The following is a 14,072-nucleotide window of genomic DNA, read 5'->3' on the forward strand; positions in this document are numbered from 1 at the left end:
TGTGTGCTGGAGCCAGCAGGCTGTCCAGGAAGAGCGGACACCATCGCGCGAAGGAGAACGTACAGACATATTTAATCCACGCAGGCACATTGACAGGGTCCTCCGGAGTAGGTCCTCAACCGTATACCACGCCCCTTTCCTATGATACCACGCCCACACGCAAAATCAGGGCCAAAAGTCTGAAACCTGAAAACTAAGATCTGAAAGTAAAAAAAAAAGATTTGAACCCTGAAAAAAAAATCGAAACTGTGAAAAATATAAGATCTCAAATATCAAAATACACAAAAAAGTGAAAATTAAAAAAACAAAAATTGTTTAAAACTATTTTCGAATTGAATCAAAATTATATACAAGCTGAAAAATTATTTAATACACTTATATTTATTTCGAATATATTTTTGTATTTTTCAAAGCTTAATACTTAAACTTTCAGTTTCATTTTTTTTTTTCAAATTGACAAAACTTTTGTCCCTGATTTGGCTCCATAGTTTAGGTGATTCTGATACGAATTCTGCGTTTCTTTCTTTAAAAAACATCCACACACAATTTTTGTTTTAAGAAACTGGGTTACATTAAAGCAGTGCACTGTAGTTACTACTTTTCATTGTGGCACATTTTACTCACATCCATGTTTAAAAGCACTCTTGTGAGTATTACATTTAGAGGAGGATTTTATGTTAAAAGTACCTAATGCTAAAAAGCAATACAGCTGTGACTTGATTACATTTCAAGGTAAATTGTATTCAATTATGGCACTAATTCAGCGTTTGGTTTTGAAAATGTAAATGCTTTTGTATTGTTTTTCAATAAAGTGCTGTAAAATGTAATGTAATAGTGGTTTTGCATTTTATTCTGCATGTTGGTGTAAGCAATGCATGTTGTGGATTGCATTTATATTCTTCCATAATAGTGTTTGCTTTTCAATTTGGCATCGAATCCTCTCCATACAAGTTGAACACTACCTTTATAATCAAGCTGGTTTACGAGCATGACTATCATAACTACGTTAACTGGCCAGCATGATGCTGGGGAAGCAACATGGCCAGCATTTTTCAGACAGGGTATGTCTTCGCTTGTAAGAGCAGCATCTTACCCAGCATGACCTGCAAAGACCACCTGAAATCAGCACCCAGAAAAAAAGTTGGTCTTTAGCTGGATTTTTCGGAAGGGTGGTTGAAAAGCTGCAGCTGAGTAGCTGTGGGGGCGCTGAAGGGCTGCATAATGAATTTAAAAGTAAACAATGAAAATCTGACATTTTGTTGTAGAAACTACAAACTGGCTTTAAAGCAGTGTCGTGCATTCTACTAAAATAGACAGCTGTTCTCACTGAGGGCTGGTGAACTATTTTTTAAAAGGAGTAAGTGACTTCATGGCGGAATGATAGTTAACCTTTAAATCTCTTGTCTAAAGTGTCAAAATGTATTCTGCCTCCACATACCTACTGTGCATTTGTGAATTTCTAATTTCACAATTTTATCTCTTTGTTTATTCCAGATGTTTTAACAGTTCTGTTTTACTGATGAGCTGATATCTGCAAGATTTTCCCACGTGCTTGTGAAAGCATTTTTTTTGAGTACCTTATTTTAATGCCTTCTAGTTTCCAACAAATGTTTTAGTTCAGTGACATCTTTACACCCTGTGTGTGTGTGTGTTCAAACAGGTCAGCTATGGCTCTCCAGGCTGAAAACGGAAATGAACTCCGGATCGTGTTGTGTGGAAAAACCGGAGTAGGAAAAAGCTCAGCTGGGAACACCATCTTAGGATCAAACCAGTTTCACACAGAACTCGGTTCTTCATCAGTTACCAGACGCTGTCAGAAACAGAGTTCTACTGTTGGGGGGAGAACAGTGAGGGTTGTAGACACTCCAGATTTTTTCTTTAACACTAATGAAGAAGATCTGAGATCAGAGATAGAGAAAAGTGTGATTCTGTCTTCTCCAGGAGTCCATGCCTTCCTCTTCATACTGAAACCCACCACTTTTACCAAGCAAGAAGCAGATATGATGCTGCTGTTTGAGCAGAGTTATGGAGAGGAAGCGTTTAACCACACTGTAATCCTCTTCACACACGGAGATCAGCTGAATAACTCACAGATACAAACACTGATCTCACAGAACCAGATGTTAGAGAATCTGGTAAATCGCTGTGGAGGAAGATTTCATCTACTCAATAATAAAGATACAGATAACAGACAGCAGGTGACTGAGCTTCTGCAGAAGATAGATCACATGGTGTCTGAGAATGAGAGCAGATGCTACACACTGGAGATGCTGCAAGAGGCTGAGAGGAGAACAGAACAGCAGAGAGAAAGGATTGAAGAAGAGCAACGCCAAGAGAAAGAGAGAGAAGAGAGAGAACACCAGATGAATTTAGAGAGAGTGACGAGAGAGACAGAGGAACGTGTGCGCAGAGAAATGCAGGAGGGGGTTTTGGAAAAGTTGGATGACAAAATTGAGTCAGAAAAACAGAGAGAGGGAGACGAAGAGTTAAACAGTAACAAACTCATGGACTTGCCTGAAGAAGACAATGATAGGAATTGCTGTGGGACCAATAGTTATCCCTGGATGCAGTGCAGCTACTGGATGTGGGGCTATCACAGGCAAGGTCCAGGTGATGATGCCAAGGAATCAGTGTAGATTATATTGTTTATCACCTCATGAGTCTTAAATAGCAGCTGAAAACCTCTGTAGTCATTTAATTTCTTTAATTATAGGCTGGTAGGGCCACATTTATATACATATTCATAGAAATGAAATGGACTTAATCATTAACTAAGTTTTTATTAAGTTTTAAGGATAGTTACAGCACTATTGACATTGTGTATTATGCAGGTTTTTGGTAATTGTGGACAAGTCACTGATAAATACATTTATTATAATAACCTTTGATTTTCTGTGCATTGGTTTTATTTGTTTTTATAAAATATCTGTTATAATATGTCCCAAACTGTTATAATAAAAAACGTACCAATGTAAGTCAACCTATTGTATAAATACATATAAATAATTAAAAATATTTTTTTCAGTATAACTAAGTCACCATTACCTGACCTTTAAACACGTCTCACAAATATTTTTTATTGTTTTATTAAAATAGCATCTTACCAGATCTCAAGGTTGCATAAAACAGCAATTAATACAGAACATGTTGGGATAAAAATAACTGAAAGGGCAAGCAAACAAACATAAAAAATGCCAAAACCTATAAGATCATATAAACAGTAAAACAATAAAATATATAACAACGACAAGATTATTTTATGCCATTATTACAAATGGTTTAAGCTGCATTATTTATCCTCATACATTTCACTTCACCATGAATTAGGGCTGGCCCGAATAGCGTTTTTTGAGCTCCGGATATTAGGCACTGATTGGTAGCGAATATTCGAATATTCGTTTTTTTTTTTTTAAAGACGGATTAAAAACGAATTAAAGTACAAAAATGCAACTCACGGCCCTCTTAATCCACTGCGAAATTTTTTTCCACGGACCCCCGGCCCCGAAAAAAAAGATTTCCCACCCCTTTCCTCGGCCGGTCGGGCTCAAGGCTCAAGAAAATGGTCTGTGATAGGGGTCTGGGTTTTTTTAATTCACACTGTTCTTATTTCTCATTAAATATCTACTAGAGACAGATTATATCTGTACATTATCATTTATTTCACTTTAGTCCTGGATATATGGAGTGCATTATGTCTCCTTATGTTGTGCTGCGTGCTCGGACTGGACTGCGTGCTCTGACCAATGAGACATTTTCACCCCGGATTTTTTGTGTTTTCACCCCGTTTTTTTGTGTTTTTACCCCAGATTTTTTTTCGTTTTCACCCCGGAATTTCTGCTGCCCCACACTACGGTTTTCCCGCTGCGTACGCAGGCCAGGAGCTACTGCTACAGTGCTTATCCACTGCGCAAGCCGGCTCAGTGAATTGCTGTTTTTGTGTTTTTGCACTTAGGCTATTTGCTTAAAAACAAAAAACAACAACAACAAAGGAAGTATTTTATATTCTTGACATTGTCTATTATATTAGAGTAGAGGAAAGTCATTGTAAATTATGTTACTGTTCTTGGTCTATTTGGGTTTAATGATTGTGCAGTGCATAGCCGTATTACTGATTCTGTGTTTTTGCATTTGGGCTATAAGCTCAATATAAAATAGTTTGTTTGTTTAGAAATTATTTTAAATTCTTAAACCATGTTAAATTATATTAGATTAGAGGACATTCATTCAGACATCATTCTTGTAGGCTATGCTTTTTATAACTGATTTAGCCCTTACAATTTATTATATAAATCAGTTTCGAAGTGCCTGCAAGTTTTTATCATGTATAATAGAGAACTGCACGGGACTGCTTCTTTGAACCCATGCACTCCTGCCCGCTATCGCGTGTTTTTGTCCCGTTACTGCCCGCTCCTGCAAAAATTCCCTTCTTTTAATCCGCACCGCCCGCCATATTCACATTTCTGCAGCTCCCGGCCCGCGGTCCTATATGAATTGAATTTATTACATTTAGTGCTTCAAATTTTCTTATGTATTTATTAAAACAGCAATTCAGCGCTGAATAGTGCTGTCACGTTTCTTACCACAGTCCAAACACCATCGGTGTATGTGTGTGTGTGTGTGTGTGTGCGTGTGTCGGTCCATCTTCCGCTTTGAGATTTTTCTTTAGGGTTTTTTGTTGCTTGCATGAGAATCATTCCGTGATTATTACAATTTTCTTAACTATTTATTAATTTGCTCCCGCATCGTCTGGATTGATTGAACTCCCGCTCCCGCCAATAACAATTCAGTTTTGTCCCGTGCCGCAACATATGCTGACGGGACCCGGGAGTTGCGCAGGACTCCCCCGGGGGTGCAAACCTCTATTGTATTACTTTTAATGTCAGACAGAAGCAGCTTCATCATGGCAATACACTATTTAAGATACTACTATTAACCTGAAAGGAAGTGTGATGTTAAAGTGAGGTGGAGCTCTGGAAAGGAAAAAAAAAACTAATATCCGAATACCAAAATTAAAAACCGAATACCTATTCAACAAGCGAATACCCGAATATTCGGGTCCAGCCCTACCATGAATGTTCATAGTTCTGATTCATATTTGAATTCTAGCGCATATAAAGCAAAGTTTAATCTGGAAATATGAAATTTGCATTCAGTGTTTCGTTTTTAGAGTTAGCCTCTTATGCTACTTTTCATCAAATTTCAACAGGCTGGTGGACAATAAGCACTTAAAGGAACAGTGAAGGCACTCTGCCCATGTGGATCATGCACTGCTCATAGGGCACTAAGTGCCCGGGGCATCAAAAAATAGGCTCGTGAAAAATCATCACAATAATGACATATTTAAAATAAAAACATGTCAAGTACGTTAATAAATATCAGCAATAGAAAATTAACATAGAAAACGATGAAGCTGTGCAATAGTATGCTAATTTAAACCATGTTTTTGGTAGCAGAGAAACCTTAGAATGTTACAGTTTAAAAACAATTTAATCAGGTCTAATCAACAAACATATACAAGTAAGACTACTACCATCTGTAGAACAGTGTAACATTTTGGAAACCTTTGGAACCCTTCTAATTTCCATACTGCCCAGCCAATCCGAGAAATGCTGAAATTGCTGAAGAAAAGGATTGATGTCTAGTTGTGAATATCTGTAAAACACACACACACACAGACACTATGATTATATTTATCAGAAACAGTATAAATATACTTCTGATTATTTGTGTGGCTGATATTTAGTACCTTTAATGAAAATTGCAGATGTTCGCAAAAAATACAACATGCAACATCTCACCAACCATCTCCCTCAGAAAGCACGGATCCACCTGCAGAAGAAAAACACACTATGAAACAGTTCACTGTTGTATTATATGATACAGTAAAAGGATACTGCTGGCCTAATATTGTATGTTATATTATATTGTATTAGTTCTTTGTTGGTTCTGCTGGGTACTGATCCTCGCTGTACTGATTGTTGTACTCCAACAATAAATAACACAACTGATTAGCTAAAAGGATCAGCTAAAGCCCTATTGGCATGGGATTCATTTTACCTGAGACAACATAAAAAAATATAAAAAAAAACAAAGCTGCCAAAATCTTCATGCATCTGAGGAGTTGTTAAGCTTAAGTAAGTCATTGTATAGCATAACCTATAGCCATACATACAGTGCACCCGGAAAGTATTCACAGCACTTCACTTTTTCCACATTTTGTTATGTTACAGCCTTATGCCAAATTGTATTAAATTAATCTCTTTTCTCAAAATTCTACACAAAATACCCCATTATGACCAAGTGAAAAAAAGTTTTAAAAATGTATTAAAATTAAAAAACAAAGAAATCATATTTACATAAGTATTCACAGCCTTTGCTTAATACTTTGTAGAACCGCCTTTGACAGCAACTACAGCTTCAAGTCTTTTTAAATATGATGCCACAAACTTGGCACACCTCTCCTTTTTTTGTTTAGTTTATTGAGTTTTTTTTTCTTAATTATGAAACATTGGTTAAACAGCATAGATATCAATAAACACAGTGTATGAAGCAAAATATATTATACAAAAGCCCTTCAAGAGTAAAAGCAAAAAAAACAAACAAACAAAAAAAAAAACATAGGACATATATATTCAGAGTACAATTTTACAATTTGTCTGATATTCTGCGAGCAGCCAGTACAAAGTATATTCTATTGTGGACATACAGTGGGGTTGGTAAGCTTTTCTATGAATACAAAAAAAGGGTCCCACATTTTATTAAATTTCTTAGTAGAGCCATTCATCAAGCACCTAATTTTTTCCCAACTTGACAAAGCCAAAACCTCTTTTATCCACATAGAAAAGGAAGGAGGAGAAGAGGATTTCCATCTAATTAGAATTAATCGTTTGGTCAGCAAAGTGTCAAAAGAAACTAAATCCATCTCCAAAACCGAGAGTTGTGCTCGTGTTGGGCTTACCCCAAATAAAGCTGTCAGTGGAGTAGGTTCAATGTTTTTCCCAGTTATATCTGAAAGTGATTTAAAGATTTCTGTCCAGTAGGATTAAAGAGACAGGCAGGACCAAAACATATGAGTGTGATTGGCTGGTGCCTGGGAGCACCTATCACAAGAAGGGTCAACATCTTTATAAATGTTTGAGAGTCTCAATTTAGTAAAGTGAACACAATGAACAATCTTGCACTGCATAAGTCCATGTTTGGCACATATAGAGGATTTATGTACTTTTTTAGGGATAATATCCCAGATTTCAGAAGAAATATCCTCTCCTAACTCTTTTCCCAAGCAGTCTTTACAGCATCCAGTGAAGTAGAATGTAAATAATACATTTGTGAGTAAAAAGCTGAAACTGCTCCTTTCAGAGTGGGTATGGGTTTAAAAAATGAGTCCAGTAGTGTGTCAGCTGGCAAACAAGGAGGGGCTAATTTGGACAAAAATTTAACATAGAATTCAATTGGAAAACCATCTGGTCCTGGACTTTTACCCGACTGCATGGACTTGACTGCTGTTTAAGTTCTTCAGCGGTTATAGGTTCATCAAGTTCATTTGCGATGTCTGTGTCTACCATAGGAATTTTAAGTTTGTTAAAAAAAGTATCAATCTCTAGGACGGGTCACTAATAGGCGGACCATGGTCCGGGTCCGGACCCAGACGTTGTCCAATGTGGACCCAAACCAATAAACTACAGAGAAGGATTTAATTCTGACAGTGTTCATTTAAAGCGGCGTAACTTTTCTTGTTCACACTGCAGCGATGCGGCATCGCTCCCAACCGCTTTCTCCGCCTTTCTCTCACTGCTTTGGGGCGTATCGCCTGAAAGAGCAAGCAGTTTATCTGCCCCCAGCAAGAATGTGTAGAGTTTTAGTTCAGTGCTGTGTATGAACGAGGCACTGTTCTGTTTTTTTTATAGCCCGGTGAATCCTGCTAAAACATCCAGTTCAGGACCAGCTGCTCCTCCGTCTCTGTTATCTTACAGAGAGGTAACATAGAGCACAAAAAAGCCTGAAAAAAACTGTAATCACCTTCTCCTCCATTTTCTCACTCTGTAGTTTATCCTGTTGTGGGTGTGGTGCTGAAGACCTGTCCATGGGCGCTGATTGGCTACCGCCCAGCGAAACTCACATCTCATTTGCATAAAGTTGAAAACATCTCAACTTCATATATTATAAAATATCAGTTTTTTTCTGCTCGCTTTGCTTCGTTCACACCGCTACCACTCCCAGAGTTCTCTGTTCTCTGCCACCGCTCTCCATTGAAAAAAGTAGGAGGTGGCGCGAAAAACACACTAGCCCCAGCTAGTTAATTGGGACACGGCCGGGAAAAACGCCTATATAAAGAGATAGGGAGCCCGAGAACTGGCAGAAAAACCAGAACGGGCGGAAACTAAAAACACGCCGAGCGCAAAAGAGAGACAGGGGAGGATTGTACACAAATACTCACCACAGAGGCATTTTATTATTATTATATATTTTTTTATCATAGTTCAAACAACTTCACGGGTCTATATATATATATATATATATATATATATATATATATATATATATATATATATATATATATATATATATATACAGAACATATCACTGAATCATAACACAAGTTAACATTGGCGACGGTCCGGACCTTGGACTGATGAAATTTTCTTCAACTGGACCGTACTGATTTCTTAATTAAATACCCCTGCTCTAGGACATCAGAGTTCAGTTCTGAACTATATAGGGAGGAATAATAATGTTTAAATGTATTATTGATAATTGCAGGATCTGATGTGACTTCCAAAGGTGATAGGATTTGAGGAATTTGATAAGAGGAATGAATCTGACGTACCTGATGGGCCAATAGCTTACTAGCCTTATCTCCATGTTCAAAGTAGTTACTTCTAGATTTTAAAAGCAATTCGTAGGTTTGATTAGCAAATAGTAGGTCAAATTCTGATTGTAATGATAGACGTTGTTTATACAAGTCAGGGGATGGTGAATACTGGTTGTCTACCTCTGCAATACGTCTGGCTAGGTCATTTAATTCATCCTTTCTCTGCTTTTTCTCAAATGTTACATATGAGATGATAACTCCTCTAATATATGCCTTTAAAGTCTCCCACAAGATCAGACTAGAAATACCAGGGGTAGCGTTTATACTAAGAAATGTGTCAATATGATTAGAAATATAATCCACAACATTTTCATTAGAAAGTAGACTAGTATTGAAATGCCATGTGGCACGTGTGTTATTCATTTTCTCAAACCGTATGTCCATAGAAATAGGGGCATGATCCGAAATAACAATAGGATTGTACAAACATGAACTTACAAAAGGAAGTATTCGATTATCTACTAAGAAGTAGTCAATTTGCGTGTAGGTGTGATGTACATGAGAAAAAAAAGAATAGATTCTACCGGTAGGATTAGCACACCGCCATGGATCTGAAATAATTTGATATAGGTTGACTCATGTTGCAGTAATAGGACAAAACAGATATATACCCACAGAGCAGCCCCAGACTCACGTTGGCAATAATATCTATACACATAGACAAATATAGATGGAGAAAAAGGAAAAAAGAGAAAAAAGAAAGTGAGGGAAAAAAAAGGAGAAGGGCAATTTTGCTAGTACTGACCCACGCCTTTGATTGGGCAGAGAAGAAGAAAGAGGGGGAGCGAACTCAGAGTATTTGGGACGGAGTTCGGGGCAGCTTCGCTGTAAAGCGTGAAGCCGAAGCCCCCCCTCTCATGAAGAGAAACATGAGAAGAGAATAAAATTAAAGAAGGAGGAAGATGGGGAGGAGGTGGGTGCGAGGTTTGTTCAATGAGTAGGTAGAGAGGAAGTGACTGTTTAAATAGGGATGGAAGTGGGAGGAGTGAGGGCGTGGCTCACTCCCAAAACTTAGTTATGGCACATAACTCCACTTTGCTAGTACTGACCCACGCCTTTGATTGGGCAGAGAAGAAGAAAGAGGGGGAGCGAACTCAGAGTATTTGGGACGGAGTTCGGGGCAGCTTCGCTGTAAAGCGTGAAGCCGAAGCCCCAAAAATTAAATCAGAACTTTCGACCACTGCTAGGATTTAAGAAGCAACTGAGTGTTGGAAGTCCGACCTTGTAGTCTTTGAGAAAGCCAGAGGATGAACCGATGCAAGGGGAAGGCAGTGTGGAAGTCAAAGGAAAGAAAGGTAGGGAATAATTAAGTAAGGTATTTGAAGGTGCTGCCAGCCTATTCGAGTATAGGAATGTATGAGGTTCTTGGTGGCAGAAATCGGTTGAAGTGGAAAGGTACTGTTGAGCGACTTAATGGAATGATGCACGTGTTGTACATGTAGTTTAAAGGCCCCAAAAGCAGCCACCGACCCGCATGCACAGCAGGAGCGACCTGGTAAGGTAGAAGGGGTGCTCCTGATGGTCCAACAGAAGTGAGGGGGGGAGGGGGCGATGGAGTGGGAAGACGGTGTGGGAAGATGAGGCGATGGAGTGGAAGACGGGGCAATGTAGCGGGAAGATGGAGTGGGAAGACGGAGTGGGAAGACGGGGCGATGGAGTGGGAAGACGGGGCGCGAGGTTTGTTCAATGAGTAGGTAGAGAGGAAGTGACTGTTTAAATAGGGATGGAAGTGGGAGGAGTGAGGGCGTGGCTCACTCCCAAAACTTAGTTATGGCACATAACTCCACGTAAACATACAAAAATAAAGGAAAGACACCCAATACCAATAAACAAGTAAACCCACACCTCCCACCCCTCCCACCCCATCCTCCCCTCCCACCCCACCCTCCCCCATGACTGCAGGATACAAGAGCGCAAATTTGACAGTTGGATACGAGTGTAGATGAGTTATAGTTGCCGAAGGCTGCTCTTCTCTTCATAACGGATGATGTGTAATCCGGGAAAATGAAGATCCGCTTTCCTTTGTAGAAAAGAGGAGTCTTTGGCGCTTGCTGCTGATTTGGTTTCGTACATGAAAAAAGTGGACTCTAACGATAAATAGCCGAGGTCGCTCTCCCTCCTTGGGCTTCTCACGCAAGGATCTGTGAGCTCGGTCCAGTAACAGAGTCTCGTCCAATTGGAGCATATCTTGGAGTACCTGAGATAGCAACTCAGTTGGACGCGGACCCTCCATCCCCTCAGGAATTCCCACGACACAAAGGTTGTTTCTTTTGGACCTTGCTTCAAGATCCTCACATTTATTGTCAAGATCTCTCAATTTCGTTGTGAGTGTGTCCACATTAGACTTCAATTTGGCCAGTTGGTCTCCGTGGTCCGTCGCTGCGAGCTCCAGGTCTCCAATTTTTTGCTTGTGAGCATCAACTTTTTCCTGTATCGGACCAATCAAGTTCTTGAGCTCCTGCCTTACCGACACAATTTCAGACTGCAGCTTGGCGGTGAGTGAGTCAATTTTCCCAAAAATGTCAGTTTTGAGAGTGTCTATCATAGCCTGCAGTGTCACTGTGTTGAGCGTAGCATAAGCATCGCTCTCGGTGTTGTTAGCTGGTTCCTGCTGCGTTTTGCGGCCTGCTTTCAGGTTTTCGGATTTATTTTGAAGGTTCGACATTGTTGCTGGAAAAATCTATGCACAAACCGTGCTGTATGAATTTACAGATGTAGTTGAGCCTGAAGTTCCAAATAACAAGCTGTGCTGTAAAAAGGAAAAGTTAGCGCCACAAACGCATCTACATTGCTTGAGTGCAAGGGCACGCCCCCGGCACAACTCTCTTTAGACAGTTTTGACCATTCTTCTTTGCAGTACCTCTGAAGCTCCATCAGGTTGGATGGGAGACGTCTGTGCACAGCCATTTTCAGATCTCTCCAGAGATGTTCAATCGGATTCAAGTCTGGGCTCTGGCTGGGCCACTCCAGGACATTCACAGAGTGGTCCTGAAGCCATTTCTTTGAGATCTTGGCTGTGTGCTTCGGATCGTTGTCCTGCTGAAAAATGAACCATCGCCCCAGTCTGAGGTCAAGAGCGCTCTGGAGCAGGTTTTCATCCAGGATGTCTCTGTACATTGCTGCATTCATCTTTCCCTCTATCCTGACTAGTCTGCCAGTTCCTGCTGCTGAAAAACATCCCCATAGCATGATGCTGCCACCACCATGCTTGCCTGTAGGGATGGTATTGGCCTCGTGATGAGCAGTGCCTGGTTTCCTTCAAACATGTTGCCTGGCATTCACACCAAAGAGTTCAATCTTTGTCTCATCAGACCAGAGAATTTTGTTTCACCCACGAGAGTCCCTCAGGTGCTTTTTGGCAAATTCCAGATGGGCTTCCTTGTGCCTTTTACTAAGGAGTGGCTTTCGCCTGGCCACTCTGCCATACAGGCCTGATTGGTGGATTGCTGTAGAGATGGTTGCCGTTCTGCAAGTTCTCCTCTCTCCACGGAGGAACGCTGGAGCTCTGACAGAGTGACCATCGGGTTCTTGGTCAACTCCCTGAACAAGGCCCTTCTCCCCTGATCGCTCAATTTAGACGGCCGGCCAGCTCTAGGAAGAGTCCTTGGTGTTCCAAACTTCTTCCATTTACGAATGATGGAGGCCACTGTGCTCATTGGGATCTTCAAAGCAGCAGAAATTTTTCTGTATCCTTCCCCAGATTTGTGCCTCGAGACAATTTTGTCTCGAAGGTCTACAGACAATTCCTTTGACTTCATGCTTGTTGTTTGCGCTCTGACATGCAGTCAACTGTGGGACCTTATATAGGCAGGTGTGTGACTTTCCAAATCATCTCCAATCAACTGGATTTACCACAGGTGGACTCCATTTAAGCTGTAGAAACATCTCAAGGATGATTAGTGGAAACAGGATGCACCTGAGCTCAATTTTGAGCTTCATCGCGAAGGCTGTGAATACCTAAATTTCCTTGGGGATAATAAAGTATCTATCTATCTATCTATCTATCTATCTATCTATCTATCTATCTATCTATCTATCTATCTATCTATCTATCTATCTATCTATCTATCTATCTATCTATCTATCTATCTATCTATCTATCTATCTATCTATCTATCTATCTATCTATCTATCTATCTATCTATCTATCTATCTATCTATCTATCTATCTGGGCTCCAGAAAATAGTCTTAGATGTAGGCGTTTTTTAATTATATTTTTATTTTTAAATAAAATAACGAAAATAACGAAAACTGAGAGTGAAACTAAACTAATTTATTTATCAGCACTGTTTTCACTCCCGCAGTTCTACAGCGGGGGGTGTTGTGCCGATTCTGTCCGCGAAGCGGGAGTCAGATTCAGCAGGGAGTCGGATTCGGCACAAGCGCGGCAGCACCTCGCGCTCCGCGGTGTTAGTTGTAAGCGCTCGAGCTAGCCGCAAAATATGACAGAAAACACTGAGGGAGCTGCAGAATTATGTATGGGACTAGAATACGAGCACGAGGAGATAATAGAGAACCTTTATCTGTGAGTAGCTCACACCAGAACAAGCAAATATCTCTCTCTCTCTCTCTGTCTCTCTCTCTTTCTCTCTCTTTCTCACACGTGAACTCCCCCGCGTTTGACTTGCAGCACTGTGTTTAGCTGTTCTTAAAAATCATTTTAATTAAATAATAGTTCTATGCTTCTATGTTACAGTGTTATTAGCATAATTCTGATCATATTTCGCTCATTCAATCAGCCCGAAAACAGACAGTTTATGGGGCGGGGCGGATCGGGCTCGGGCTCATAATGGCAGTTTATGGTTCGGGTCGGGTCGGGCTTGGGCAGAACGTGCACGGGCTCGGGCTGGGTCGGGTCGGAATTTTTGGGCCCGATCTAACCTCTAGCGGGGAGGGGAACTGTGATTATGTAGCTTGGGGTACATTTCAGAACAGCTTGAGACGGTTCTCAAGCAAGGTTACCCCAAAAAGACGGAAAGTGGGAGGACCAGCGGCTGTATCTGAACTGAAAGTAAAGCAAGCCATAGTGAGAGTGTGAGGTCGAAAGTCACGAAGGTGAGGAGCTGCTGGGGTGTATATATAGGACCAGGAAAAGGAGCTCAGAAAATTGAGGCGTGGTTCATATCCCAAATTTTTTTTAATTTAACACTAAAAATATATTACTCCACCTTCTTACTTAAAACTAATCCTGTCCCAGCA

General features: G+C 40.3%; 1 protein-coding gene across 1 annotated transcript; it reads left to right on the plus strand.

The window, feature by feature from the left end:
* The first annotated feature begins 1,667 nt into the window (after window positions 1-1,667).
* On the plus strand, window positions 1,668-2,845 carry LOC125799300 (GTPase IMAP family member 4-like). The gene has a single exon (XM_049475684.1). The coding sequence runs from the start codon at window positions 1,668-1,670 to the stop codon at window positions 2,634-2,636; it is 969 nt and encodes a 322-aa protein (XP_049331641.1). The 3' UTR covers window positions 2,637-2,845.
* Window positions 2,846-14,072: the final 11,227 nt, after the last annotated feature.

Source organism: Astyanax mexicanus, chromosome 3 (assembly GCF_023375975.1).
Source record: "Astyanax mexicanus isolate ESR-SI-001 chromosome 3, AstMex3_surface, whole genome shotgun sequence".
In the NCBI taxonomy this organism is placed as follows: Eukaryota; Metazoa; Chordata; class Actinopteri; order Characiformes; family Acestrorhamphidae; genus Astyanax; species Astyanax mexicanus.

What these genes read in the sequence shown, in the direction of transcription:
- LOC125799300 (XM_049475684.1), top strand. Translation starts at nt 1,668, where the DNA reads ATGGCTCTCCAGGCTGAAAACGGAAATGAACTCCGGATCGTGTTGTGT.